Source organism: Rhipicephalus microplus, chromosome X (assembly GCF_043290135.1).
Source record: "Rhipicephalus microplus isolate Deutch F79 chromosome X, USDA_Rmic, whole genome shotgun sequence".
Classification (NCBI taxonomy): domain Eukaryota; kingdom Metazoa; phylum Arthropoda; class Arachnida; order Ixodida; family Ixodidae; genus Rhipicephalus; species Rhipicephalus microplus.
Window position 1 is genome coordinate 205533559 of NC_134710.1, and position 14119 is coordinate 205547677.

The following is a 14119-nucleotide window of genomic DNA, read 5'->3' on the forward strand; positions in this document are numbered from 1 at the left end:
AACATCTTGCAATGCTACAGGTAGACCTTGCAAAAGCTTTTGATCGTGTTCGTCATTTCTTCCTTTTTTTCTCTTCTCGAACAAGCTAATGTTGGCAAAGTTATTCTTAAAGGCGTCAAATTATGCTATACTGAATGCTCAACTCGTCTGATAGTTAATGGTCAACTCTCCAAGCCAGTTTCTATTCGCTCTTCTGTAAAACAGGGATGCCCGATGTCACCTCTTTTATTTGCACTTTATCTAGAACCACTGTGCTTAAGCATAATACAGTCGAGTTGCATTCGTGGCTTTAGAATATTAGGCAGTGAGGTTAAAGTATTGGCTTATGCAGACGATGTCGCATTCTTTTGCACAGATAAACCAAGTGTCGAAAATGTGGTATATACTATTGAAAAGTTTGGCGTAGTATCAGGAGCTCGTTTAAATGCCTCTAAAAGTTTAGGACTGTGGTTTGGCTTGTGGGGTAGCACACCGAACCACTTTGCAGGGATTAATTGGACGAGAACTTCTCCAACATACCTCGGTGTACCATTGCATGCATATAGATTCAGTGCGCATTACTGGAAGGAACGCGCCCCTAAGCTTGAACGACAGGCCCAGACAATTGTTCCCTATCGACTTTCGATATTTGAGAGAGCTGAAGCTTGCAATACTTTCTTAGCGGCAAAGCTTTACTATGTATTGCAACTTATTCATTGCACAAGATTCTATATACAACGCTTTCATCGGATTTTTGCTACTTTCATATGGTCTTCGACTTTTGAGCCCATGCGTCGTGATAATATATTCAAGCCAGTTAGTAAGGGTGGGTTAGGACTAAAACACCTTTATCTATGGAAAATAGTGTCCCGATTCTTCTTTTTTCGAGACAAGTCCCATCCTGTAATCCGTTCCTTCTTGCAGGTTACACTTGTTGATTCCTTACCAGATTTAATTGTTTCATCCAACTTCTCCGAACGCCCATGCTTGTGGGGATTCATGCAGGAGGTCTACCTCGCAGTTCAGTTCCTTAAAGCTCGCTTTTCTGTAGAATACCTGTACACAGTATCGCGCAAGGTGCTGTATGAGGACCTACTGAGTACACTTTTCCCACCTCCATTGTACCGTTCACTGTACTCCAATCTTCCAGGTCACGATGTGTTGAAGCGAGTGCACAAAATGTACATTCCACCGAATTCAAAAACATTCTTCTATAAACTCCACTCTGAAACATTGGCGGTAAACACATGGTTAGAAAGAAAAGGTATTTTCATTCCGTCTGTTAACTGCCGTCTATGTGATGTGCCGGAAACGATTGAACATTGCTTTGTTAGCTGCAAAGATGCCATACTATTTTGGGATGTCCTTCAGCGAGCACTGAAAAAACGTTTCGTCATTAATTCTCACACAATACGTTATCTTCTACCAGCAACGCTTGATGAAGTACCATATGATATGTTTTTCCTCATGGGTTTGCACAGCTTGTGGAAGACACGAATGCAAGACCGCAATACAGAGCCCACCACCTCTTCAAGCGCACACTTCATTGAAATGGCTATCCACCTAAAAAACATTTACGACGAGCTAGACTTTAGACCAGACTGGTACTCCGTCTTAGAGAACTGTTTGATCTCACCCCTTTTTTGTTTTTATAACACGATGTGAAGAACTCTCCATGTGAGGAACTCGCGCTGTGTTAGCCATTTAGTGTTTATGAGTAACGCCTGAACGCTTACTTTCGCGATTTGATTGTACTTTTGTTCGCTTGATTTTGTCTTTATTACCCAAGTACTTTAATAAATACCATGAAAAAAAAACACTGGCAAGGCTCTGTGGTAGAGTGCTGCGCTGGCACGCAGCGTACCCGGGTTGGAGCTCCACTGTGACCTTTGTACTACGTTCTTTTTTTATTTCGCAATAGTGGTTACGGACACCGGCGGTGGCGGCAGCGGACAACTACGGCACCGCGCGTGACCAGAGTTTTGATCTCCTAACAGCTTTCGTTATAAAAAAATTCGGCACACCCCACGTACCTTGCGAATCGACGTTTTGCGAAGCATGTGGAGGGAGCGTGCACGACCATGTTGTCATTCTAGTGGCGAAGCTTCTTATGGCGGGGCTTGTACGTCCCCCCTTGTCGTAGTGCGTAACCTCTGGCACGTACCCGCATACCAGTGGCACATACCCACCCTCGGGCACATATCTGCATGTCCACATGTAACGAAAAACGTAACACGGCGTCGTTATTCCGCCCTTGGTTTTAACAAAGCGCTCACAGCAGAAATGTGGTACATACTCTCGTTAGTCCCTGCATTGTTCGCGGGATGGCGGTACTCGTATAAGATGAATATAAGATAAAAAGAAGCGAGATGGCGGTACTTGAAGTGTTCACTAGATGGGCAGACGGATGGACGCATAGACGGACAGACAGACAAGCAGACGGACAGGCAGAAAGACACATGGACGGACAGATGGACGGATGGACACACCCACAGACGGACACTCAGACGGACGCATGAACGGGCGCACGTACGAATTGACTGACGCATGGACGGACGGGTGCACGAACGGACGCACGTACGGATGGATGGACGCATGGACGGAAGCTAGAACGAATTGAAAGACGCTTCGCCCCACTCATCATCATTCATTCCGTGGATATGCAGTGATTTTTTATTGAGCGGCACGTCGAAAAATGACGCGTATAAATGTTGCACGCACAAACGTATGTTGAAGAGTTGCAGATGGCCCCGCCGTGGTGGTCTAGTGGCTAAAGTACTCGACTGCTGACCCGCAGGTTACGGGATCGAAACCCGGCTGCGGCGGCTTCATTTGTGATTGAGACGGAGATGCTGTAGGCCCATGTGCTCAGATTTGGGTGCACGTTAAAGAACCCTAGGTGGTCGAAATTTCCGGAGCGCTCAACTACAGCGTCTTTCATCATCATAAAGTGATTTTGGGGCGTTAAACCGCACATATCAATCAATCAAGAGTTGCAGATGTTTATATAACCATATGTTTGCACTTGCGCAACGATACCAACAAGAACATGAGTATTAGCAACACCAGAAGCGATAAGCTGATATGACGCGCTGGTGCTCGTGAAGATAGCCCTGGACACTGCTGCATGAATCAACTTCAGCACATGGCACCTAACTACAACGGACGTTAACTCGACGGGACGGATGTATCATACGAGTACATAAGTAATGTTTATAAAAATGGATTGCCAGTACTGCAACCACAAATTACGTTCCGCGAACATTAAGGTCTATTTGAGGAGTATCTCCAAAACGTGACGTGGCTCAGTGGTAGAATTCTTGATTACCATGCAGAACCCTTGGGTGCGATTCATTCATAGATCCTGACATTTATTATTTCCATACGCTACCGATGTTAGGTTTTTCATAACGCTCGCTTTAAAATTGACCCTGCGTGTTCTCGTCGTTCTTTGGTAGATGCTCTTCATCCCGTGTACCACACACCTGCGTACCAGTGGCACATACGCACCCGTGGATATAGTGCCACTGTCCGGCGGCAAGTGTTTGACGACGTACGCGGCGGTATTGTGACAATATTCACGTTTTTACCGGCTCTTGATATTCATCAAACGATATTACCATCTCATACTAATTTTGGTTCACGCCAAGTCAAGGGGGTGATCACGAGATCATCCAGACATAAGCGGCTAGATAGATAGATATATACGCAGATAGACGCCAAAAGCGCTTCCAGCACGGAAAGAAATGCTTCGCATATAAAGCGCTTTAGCTACTTTTTGGCTACTTTCGTGTTCCTTCGATTTGAACTGAATAGCTGTAACCATATTATCAAAATTTGGTGACGTCGCAAGTTCGCACATGCGACTATGCATAGTCATAACATGGCGGCCAAGGCATGCTTCGAGCTCCTAAAATTAAATTTGGCACTGCAGCTATACAAAAGATCGTGCATTTGATTTCGTGAATGCTGCCAGAGAAAGCCATTATACGGGGACTCATTTTCACATCACCTATTTCTCTTAAAATTGTAATTTCAAACGAAGAGGACACTCAAAAGCGCTCCGCATTCAGGACACTGTGCACTCAGTGGCATTCGAAATTGGCTATTCGATAAACTAGATGAAATACTTGTGTAATTTTTAAGGAACAGAACCCATGACTAAGGAATATTAACTTCTCGCGCTTCTTATTCATAAAAAAATGGTTGTGAAAGTGAGTGCTGCATTTTATGCTTCAATACCAGCACCTGTGATATCAAGCCTGCTCATGCTGTGGTCAATTTTATTTTTGGCACAAGGCTGGTACTCATGTTCTTTTAATGAAATGTCGCGCAAGACGCTGGAAGATAGCGTCATTTTTGCAAGCGCAAGAAAGTTTGTCTCATGCTTCATACTATGCCTAAACGATGACTAAGTTTATACTGTACTTTTTTACCTTTTCGACGAAAAACCTATGCATTTAGTAATTTAAATAAAAACGCTGCATTTTTTTTCACGCATGCGTGGTTATATACTTACGGCTTCTTTTAGCAGCCTTGGCTGAAGTTGGCTTCTTCTCGTATAGTTTTCCCCAAAATTTCTGGCTTTTTCTTTTGTTCCTTCGACTTGGACACCCCGACTTTGTATACAAAGTCGGGGTGTAATTTTAACGCTATAGCGTTAAAACTATGCGTTAATTAACTTTACCATAAGGTTCCTTTTCAAGCCATTCCTGCCGCGGTCTTATATGCTGACAAACTGTGTCGCGCTCTCAAAGAAGGCTAAGGGCATTAACCGAAGAAGTCGTAGCTGGCATGTACTGTTCCTAATTTCAGCCGTCAAGTGCTGCACAGACCTGGTAGTGATGCGGATGTTACACTCTCTCGGAGTGAACTTCGACTGCTCCAACAAGGTAAGTTCTGCATTTTCGCACAACTCGTTCTTTAATACAGTGATGAGACCCATACCATTGCATGGTCATGACGTACTTGCCTCAAGATTCTGAAAATAAACAAAGCCTAAAATTGAGAACAGACAAAAAGAAAACACTCGGTAGATGCATAATTAGAAAATTCAGTCGTAACGTCCCCAAGTTTTTCTTTCTATGTAGCCTGTGAAGCGTTGTGACTTCTCCATGTCTGTTCGCTTGAATTGCTTATTTATAGCATATATCCTTATAACTTACTACTACTACTACTACTACTACTACTACTACTACTACTACTACTACTACTACTACTACTACTACTACTATCACTACTACTACTATTTTTGTTGCGGGTGATGGTTGATTCTTGTTTCACATCCACCGCGGGTATGAACAAGAGCACGCCTATCTCGCACCCAGGCTCCCGGCACGTACTTCCACACCCAGACGGCCATTTTGTTCTCAACTGCCATGGCGTGGATCTGTTGCACGAAGTTAATGTAAAAAGCGGCATCTCTGTTACTTCAAAATAGGAGAAATTACCTATTAACGCCGCTCCCACTAACAAGAAGTCATCTTGACAACACTGCGCAATCTTTAGATGCGGAAACAATCAGCACAGGAAGGATTGATTGATTGATTCTGGTGTGTAACGTCCCAAAACCAACATATGATTATGAGAGATGCCGTAGTGGAGGGCTCCGGAAATTTCGACTACCTGGGATTCTTTAACGTGCACCCAAACCTGGGCACACGGGTGTACAACATTTCCGCCTCCATCAGAAATGAGCACAGAAAGGAAATCTTACTGAGGGCTGTCTGTGAAAATTACTTCACGACGCAGAAATTGCGCAGATTTTCTTCCGCAACGACAAACTTCGAATTCCCGCCAGTGTATATTGACCATCAACAAGGAAGACTACGAGCCCTGTAAAAGTGTACGACACTGTGTTTAATCAAGCGCGACGTCAACTGTTTCATTTTACAGTAGCTATTTGCGTGCAATATTCCCACCATATTCGGCACCAAATAATTGCCGTACTCTTTCTCGGGCCACGCGTCAATACTAAGAGATATTAACCCCCGTATCCACAAACGCTCCTCGACTCGACTTTCACCCTTCACTTGACAGAGTTGAGCACTGCGCCACAGCTCGGCTCAAAATGGCGCTGTGCTACTCAAGAATCGCAGCAGATAATCGCTGATATGCAGTGAATTGCCGCGCCTAGAGACAGCGCTCCCATCGGCTTTCTCAAGTGAAGGTGAAGCGTTGAGTGAAGGGACGTTCTAGAATACGGGGTAAGACTCGCGTGTGCATTCACCCACTGCACGCGTTGAGTGCAAATGTAACAGCGTACTATCGCGATGCGAAGCGCAAAACATGGCTTTTGACTCAGTCGAACGGCGACATGCTTTGACTGTCGTATATAGGCGAATCTGTGCTGACAGCCGGTGTCACCGCAGCACAATGAAATCGTGTTCTGGCTGGCACTTTGGCACCACGTGTGTGTTGTTAGGGCCGAGCATGACTGGCAAATCATAAACACATGCGGGGCGTGAGCGCAAGCCAGAGTGAGATTCTAGCGCTACGGTGACGCTGGATGAATGCACAAGTTTTAGCTATAGACCCATTCCATGTTTGTAAACATAGGTAGACCGATGCCGACATTACGGGTACAATAATAGCGACGTCCGCACATAACTTGCACCATAACCGCTGAGGCTGCGATGTTCACCAACAAAACGACATTCTGAGAAGCCATAAGCGTTGTGAAAGCCATAAGCGCTGAGGGCTGCGATGTGCGCCAACAAGCAAAACTAAGTTGTGAGACGCGACTCACATCCAACCGCAACGCAGTTCGTCGGCATACCGTTTTTTTTTCTCGCTGCTTGGCTGAGAACAAACACCACTTGCGCCATTGAAAACCCAACAGAAACTGCGGTAGGCAGAGCGTTTTTTGCCTACCAAGACAGCGCCACCACATTTTCGTGACGTAAATCCGGTGGAATTGGTATATAGCAACAGTTAAAGCATGTCGCAGTTCTACTGTGTCGAAAGCCACGCTTTCCGCTGTTCACGTTTCTTTCGATCCCGATAATACGTACCTTATTAAGTTGCTCTCGCAGCCCCGACGCGGTGGTCTAGTGGCTAAGGTACTCGGCTGCTGTCCCGCAGGTCGCGTGATTGAATCCCGGCTGCGGCGGCTGCATTCACGATGGAGGCGAAAATGCTGTAGGCCCGTGTGCTCAGATTTGGGTGCACGTTAAAGAACCTCAGGTGGTCGAAAATTCCGGAGTCCTCCATTACGGCGTCTCTCATATACATACGGTGGTTTTAGAACGTTAAACCCCACATATCAATCAATCAACTTGCTCTCGCAGACTGCCCTACATGTTCTGTAAACGTTCCGGACTGCCGAGGAAGGTCTCGACGTTTCACAAGAAAACAGCGAAAACTTCCAAGAAGGAAAGTGCGCAGCATGCATGCAGTCGCACTCGAGTTGGCAAATTGGGATGTTTCGCGTTTGAATGGCGGAGCGTCTGCCCTCATGGCAGTTCAGAGTGTTGTTTCATCATGCTTGCGACAGATGGCGCGACGTGCTGCCTGAACATGACGGCATCCACTGAAATCGTTGTGTTTTGGTGTATAGGACAGGTACCTCACCAACTCCGGGTTCAACTCACGCTCATCTTTTCTTGTCATCGTCTTCTTTTTTTTTTTCTGACGGTGGCACTACGAAAGTCTGTACAAAGAGCCTCACCCAGCCTCATATAATAGCAGCAAAAAAAAACTTTTACTTGAATGCAAATCACCTCAATGTTACAAAAAGATGCATAAGTCTCTTCCGTGAGGACCCATATGGAACAACCGACCGACTATGGTTACGGTCTTCAGGTCATTATGGCATTCCTTGAATTGAAAACGCTACCATCAACATTGCCGCCCACGTAGGCAATTGTGCTATGCAGCATGAACTGCAACACGAATAAGTGCAAATTAACAAGAGCAACTTCTCACTCTATCTTTCATTCCTACATCTGACCTTGCGCGTATATCATTTGCATGACCCTATAACTTTCTCACTCGCGAAGTTCCCAGATAAGCATGCTCAGCCACTTGGAGTGTGTACCGATGTTATATATGTCGCTATAATGTAATCAGACTTGTAACACACGTTCTCTTACCTCTTTCTGTCCACATTTCAGGCGTACACGATGATAAAGCAGTCAAATTGAAGGTTATAACAGCTGTCACTTCCAACAACAGCCGCACAATCTCAGCCTTCAAACGCGGCCTCCTCATAAAAGTGGTGCTTAATGCATGGGGACGCTTTTTCATCAGTAAAAACCATGTTCGCCATTGGTAGGGCGTATTTTCTCATCTTAAGTACTCCATTTTACCGATATATATATATGGGAAAGAAGCATATACTTAAGGGCTGGTTCTTGCGTGTTCTGACACAATATTAATTAGACCCAACAGACCATAATGCCAAGAGGAGAGTATAGTAAAAGGTATTAGACCTAATTTTTTAAATATGATTGTGAAGAAAGAAAAGTGGGTGAAACGATAACTTGCCGTGGGCGGTAACCGAACTAGTGACCATCGAATAACGCGTTCGATGCTCCACCACTGAGCTACCACATCGGCTACCCCCCTCCCAGTCACTTTATTGGGTATATATGTGAGTTTTTAAACGTGGGAGTGTCAGTCAGTGACATCAGTAGCCATGGCGGGGAGTATGGCACCCTTATTATGAGCCTGTGTGGCGTCACGTAGCTACGTTGTATACGAGGTATTATTAGTCAGCTTTATATATATATATATATATATATATATATATATATATATATATATATATATATATATATATATATATATATAGTATAAAAAGAGGTCGACAAACGTGCGAAAAAACACTAGTTTTACTAACGTTTCGGCAGGTGGGCCTGCCTTCGTCGGAGTGAATGTTAAATTTCACTCCGACGAAGGCAGGCCCACCTGCCGAAACGTTAGTAAAACTAGTGTTTTTTCGCACGTTTGTCGACCTCTTTTTATACTGCATTTTCCACCGGATCCATTGAATATCACCCCACCATATATATATATATATATATATATATATATATATATATATATATATATATATATATATATATATATATATATATATATATATATATATATATATATATATATACGTGTGTGTGTGTGTGTGTGTGTGTGTGTGTGTGTGTGTGTGTGTGTGTGTGTACAAGATTTTTGGAACGTCATTCACGCTAGACCCGACGCACTGTATGCAAGAAACGGGCGACGAAACTTTCACAAAGACATCTTTACTCCGACAAAAGCTGGTCCATCAGCTGAAAACGTGCAGACCGTTTCGTGAAAGAGTTTCATCATGCCTTCTTTGCATATATATGTATACTTTTCAGAAAAGCTCTCTCATAAACAGTGCCCCGCCGCGGTGGTCTGGTCGCTAAAGTGCTCGGCTGCTGCCCCGCACATCGCGGGATCGAGCCCGGTGGCGTTGGCTGCATTTTAGATTAATGTGAAAACGCTGTAGGCCCATGTTCTCAGATTTGGACGCACGCTAAAGAACCCGAGGTGGTCGAAATTTCTGGAGCCCTCCACTACGGCGTCTCTCATATTCATATGGTGGTTTTGGAACGTTAAACCTCACATTTTAATCGATCTCGCGTAATGAGCCTTCTTGTGATTGCGGGCCGATGTCTTTTTTGTTTGTTTTTGCAGCGAGTGGTAAGACTTGTTTTTTTGTTGCCTCTAACTTGCTGAGACAGCATTTTCGCCGCGATTGGCTTTGCTGGCTTAGCTCGGGTCGAAAGTACTATAGCTGCTGAAATAAATTATCGGCACCATATCGGCTTGAAATTACTCTCACCCTCTTGTTCGCCCTTCGCCCTCAAGTCACCGCCCACTCAGTGCCTTTCAATCACCTTTAGTGGAAGGTTACAAATGTGTAAAACCTCAGAGAAAAGTGCGCCTATGTCGTCTCGCAAGCAGTGCAGGACATCATTTCATAACTTCAAATGGGAAGCATAACATTTGATCACTTTTATAGATATAACTAAACATTGTTAGTCTGCAACAACTTCCCTGAATTAGTAGCATTGTTAAGTAAACAATTTATTCAATAAATAAATAAATGAGATTACTTTTCTAAAAACGTTTTTCTTTCTAGCTGTTTCTGCCTCCTTCGTTCAACTTATTCTGCTTTGATACGCTTTCAAGATAAAGCTAGTCGGCCACATCTATTTGCTCTTTTTTGCAGACGCACTTAAACCTCTAACCGCATGCATGCACGCGATTTCCTAGCGACACTGACAAACTTGCTCCGTCGCGTCACGACGGCTGCAACCGCATGTCGGCGACGAAGTGTCATGGTTGGAATGAAAACTACCGCGTGCATACCCATACATTCCAAATAGAAGTTTAAGAGTTGGTTGGTGACAACATACTAAGTTTGTTACTCTCTTGTGTGCCACAAGGAAGCCACAAAACCACTGCATGATCTCCTTATTTCGCAATATTTGGTTTAGCCACAACAGGCTGCCCAAAAATGTATACGCTATGACTGATACGATGTACTTCGCATGACTATTTGCATTGCAGCAAGCGATCGAATTGTCCCAAACTACCCTCGAGGCATCAAAATAAACCTTCGATAACGAGATATACAACAAAATACGGCCGCTCAATCACTGTCTGCGTGAGATGAGAATGTAAAAAAAAAAGGTAGTCGATACCTTGCATTCCTCTTAGTACGCATGCATAACAAGCATCGAGAACAAATTTCAACCGATGCGAGGACCAAGGGTGCAGCCATGTTGCCGGAAATCGCCACGCTGGCTGTCGGGCGACAAGCGATCTTTTCTACTTTTTCAGAAACGGGTGACGGGACAAGCGGCGGCGTCGGATGGGCCTGCGCGACAGCAAATCTTGTCGCTAGTCGCTGTCGTTTGCCGCTGTCGCGATTAAATTGCGTGCGTGCGGTTAGGGATTTAGTCACTGCCTCTTATGGGCGTTCGCTGATAATTGGTTCCAAACTACTTTTCCTCTCAACTATCGCGACCTACATGAGTGTAGTTTTCTTATGCTGTATGTTGTCGCATATAGTAAGCGCGGTACGTGACGATCAATATTTTTAATTTCGAAGTATTCATCCAAAATCTTATCCACCAAGGTGTTTTGACAAAAATTCCGCCATATCCACGAAGTGAATGATGATGAGTGGGCGAAGCTCCGGAGGTAAACCTGGTAAACCATGAATCCTCTGTACATTTTGCCCACTCGATTTTATTACATCGCTCCCCCTAGCGTACGTCGCCGCAATAAATCGAACGATTGCCTTCAACCAATGACACGCGCCATATGTGACATCATTCCTATTTTATAAGATCTCGCGTCTTTCATCAACTACAAGTACCGCTTTCTAGTTTATAACATCTTGCATCTTTTCATCATCAGCTACAAGTACCACCATCTAGTAAACACTACAAGAACTAAACGAGAGGTGGCTACATACAGGAGACGGTACCACCATCTAGTGAACACTGAAAGAACTAAACTAGAGATGGCTACATACAGGGGACGGTACCGCCATCTAGTGAACCCTGCAAGAACTAAACTAGAGGTGGCTACATACAGGCTACAGGGGACGCACAGCCCACGCCCTAAGGAGCTTCGCCCCTAAAAGGGCGCTCGGCTGCTGATACGAAGGTCGCAGTTTCAGTGCTGGCCATGGCAGTCACATTTCGGCAGAGGCAAAATGGGAGGGCCCATGGGATGATCGCAATTTCCGAAGCCCTCTACTACGGCGTCCCTCGTAATCATGTCGTTCACATGTTTTTGGGATGTAAGACCTCAGATGTTAACATTATTGTCAGCTGAAACGTTCGTTCGGAAAATTTACATTTTGAAAGGGAATGGTATTTTATTTATTTATTTATTTAAAAAATACTGCCAATCCCTTGTCGGGATTTTCGCAGAAAGGACATCGGGAAAACACACAGTAAAAGCACACAATAAAAACATCCCTAAGTTATACATCGTTCAGTATGAAGGTATGAGTATACCTTCCTGTTTTGCGGCGTTCAGTCATACAGTGTTAGTTTTTCCAAAGTGAAGTAGCAATCTACTCAAACCACTGCCTGTTTATTCCTAAAGCAATTGGGGTCTGATGCCATCAATGTCCGTGCTTCCACATTTGTCGCTAGAATTAGTTTATTGGGACATTCGCCTTAGGGAACCCTCACTCCATACCAACCAAAACAATGCAATTCTGTGAATGGGTATTTTTGCCCAAACGGTCAATTTATGACATGCCATACGCTTGAAAATATTTAATGCAGTGACTACAACAATAGCAATACAATAAGACCCTATTGATTTTGTACATGAGCTGAAAACAGTGACATCGTTAATGGCACGCGTGCAGGCTGAGATGGAGATGGTCATGCAGCTCGGCGTGTCTCCGGAGCGTATAATACTGGCCAATCCCATCAAGAGTGTGGAGCACCTGGACTACGCCAAGCGGCACAATGTCACTCTAATGACGTTCGACTGCGCCGACGAACTGGACAAAATCAGGGACAAGAATGTCAGGTATACATATGAGTGTACTCATAGTACAGCTGAACGCATTCTATGGAAGCCTGTATATAATAACTTTAGGTGACCACTGGCCCTATGCAAGGAGGTTTAGCACTATTGTGAAACGTTTACAGTGTTTCTTCGTACCGCACGTAGATATAGCACATGACTCATATTTAGCATCAGAATTAAAACGAGCTCTCCACCTTTCTTTATTTTTTTCCACAGCATGTGATTTTTCAAAGCTCCAAGCTGTCCACAAACAGCATTCATACTCCTACATGCTCAGTCAGCGAAGTATTCTTGCATTCTTCAGCATAGGTCGGCAAACTCACTCGTGAGTCGACTAACTCAGACTCAGAACCATGAACCTGTGTCTGAGTGAGTAACGTTCTCGTGAGTCCGAGTGAGCCTGGCTGAAACAAAAATTTAGTGAGTGTGAGTCTAAGTGAGTCCACTTTAGAAACATTTTGGGTCAGTGTGAGTCTTAGCGAGGCCGAGAGACAAGATATATTTTATGAGCGAGTCTGGGTGAGCTCAACACTTCTGTGCCAACCTATGGTTATAACTAACGAACTTCTGCATTATTAGCAGACTTGCATCATGTCGCGTGCATATTATCGTATTCTCTTATTTACTTAAACGGACTAGCCATCATATGCCAGCTCAATATTTATTGATGAGAGGCGTCAGTCACCAGAGGGTGGGGTGCGTCAACCTTCGCCAGTAGGCTTTCTCGCGAGAATTCTCGATAGAGATATCTCATGGGTCATCTATTTCTATAAAAATGCCCCTACTGAATGCAATCACTGATACATGGGTCGTATTTAAATGTACGAGATCAAAAGGTGCCTAGCGAATCATTGATTATGAGATATATTAGTGTAAAAAAGCAATGAAAATTTGGTCCACAATGTTACATTTCTGTTATCGGACTCATGAGTCGACTTACTCAGGCTCACCAAGACTCAGATAGAGACGTGAATCTGAGTCTGAATGAGTCCTATGATCTTAAGTGATGATGACTGCTACTCGCGATTCAACGTTTGCAACATTCATCACTCATATACGTTCCCTTAGATACATGCCTGCTTGTCCTTTGTCAGCGCGTCGCTCCGTTTCACACGAAGCGCATTTGTTCCGCGTTTTCCTAAACTGCAATAACTGTACAGTGCGTGCACTACTGGTTGAGGGGCCGTATTCTGCAACGATTCGATTATCGAAGAGCTCGATTCGCCAACAGAAATTAGATGATGCTGTTTCTATGGGGTCATGGCGGGGTTGTCTCGACAGCGTGTCTCAATAGTGTGTTGGCAAAGAGAACTCTTCGGAAACCGAATAGTAAAAGAATGCGGTCCAAGTCTTTCGAATATAACTACGAACATTTAGAACAGATATGGTTACGACATGCAGCTCATTCCCCCTTCCCTGTCGGGCCCGCCCAGTCAAAGTTACAGTTAGCCAATTTATTGATCTGCATGCAGTCGCAGTAGCACTAGTTAAAAAAAAAAGCAAAAATAACACAGGATTTATTTACGCGAATGAAATTTTCATTTATTTGGTCCTCCTATTACCTAAATTTTGCACCTGGTGTAAAGTTTTCAGCCTTATATGCTCT

General features: G+C 44.2%; 1 protein-coding gene across 3 annotated transcripts in view; it reads left to right on the top strand.

The window, feature by feature from the left end:
- The window catches only part of LOC119187621 (ornithine decarboxylase), a 109607-nt gene that overhangs the window by 67609 nt on the left and 27879 nt on the right, over nt 1-14119 (top strand). For all 3 annotated transcript variants that reach the window (XM_075878498.1, XM_037435710.2, XM_075878497.1), the window contains 2 exons: nt 4795-4871; nt 12347-12513. In XM_075878498.1, coding sequence (XP_075734613.1) covers nt 4795-4871; nt 12347-12513 — 244 coding nt within the window. The remainder of the gene's footprint in view (nt 1-4794; nt 4872-12346; nt 12514-14119) is intronic.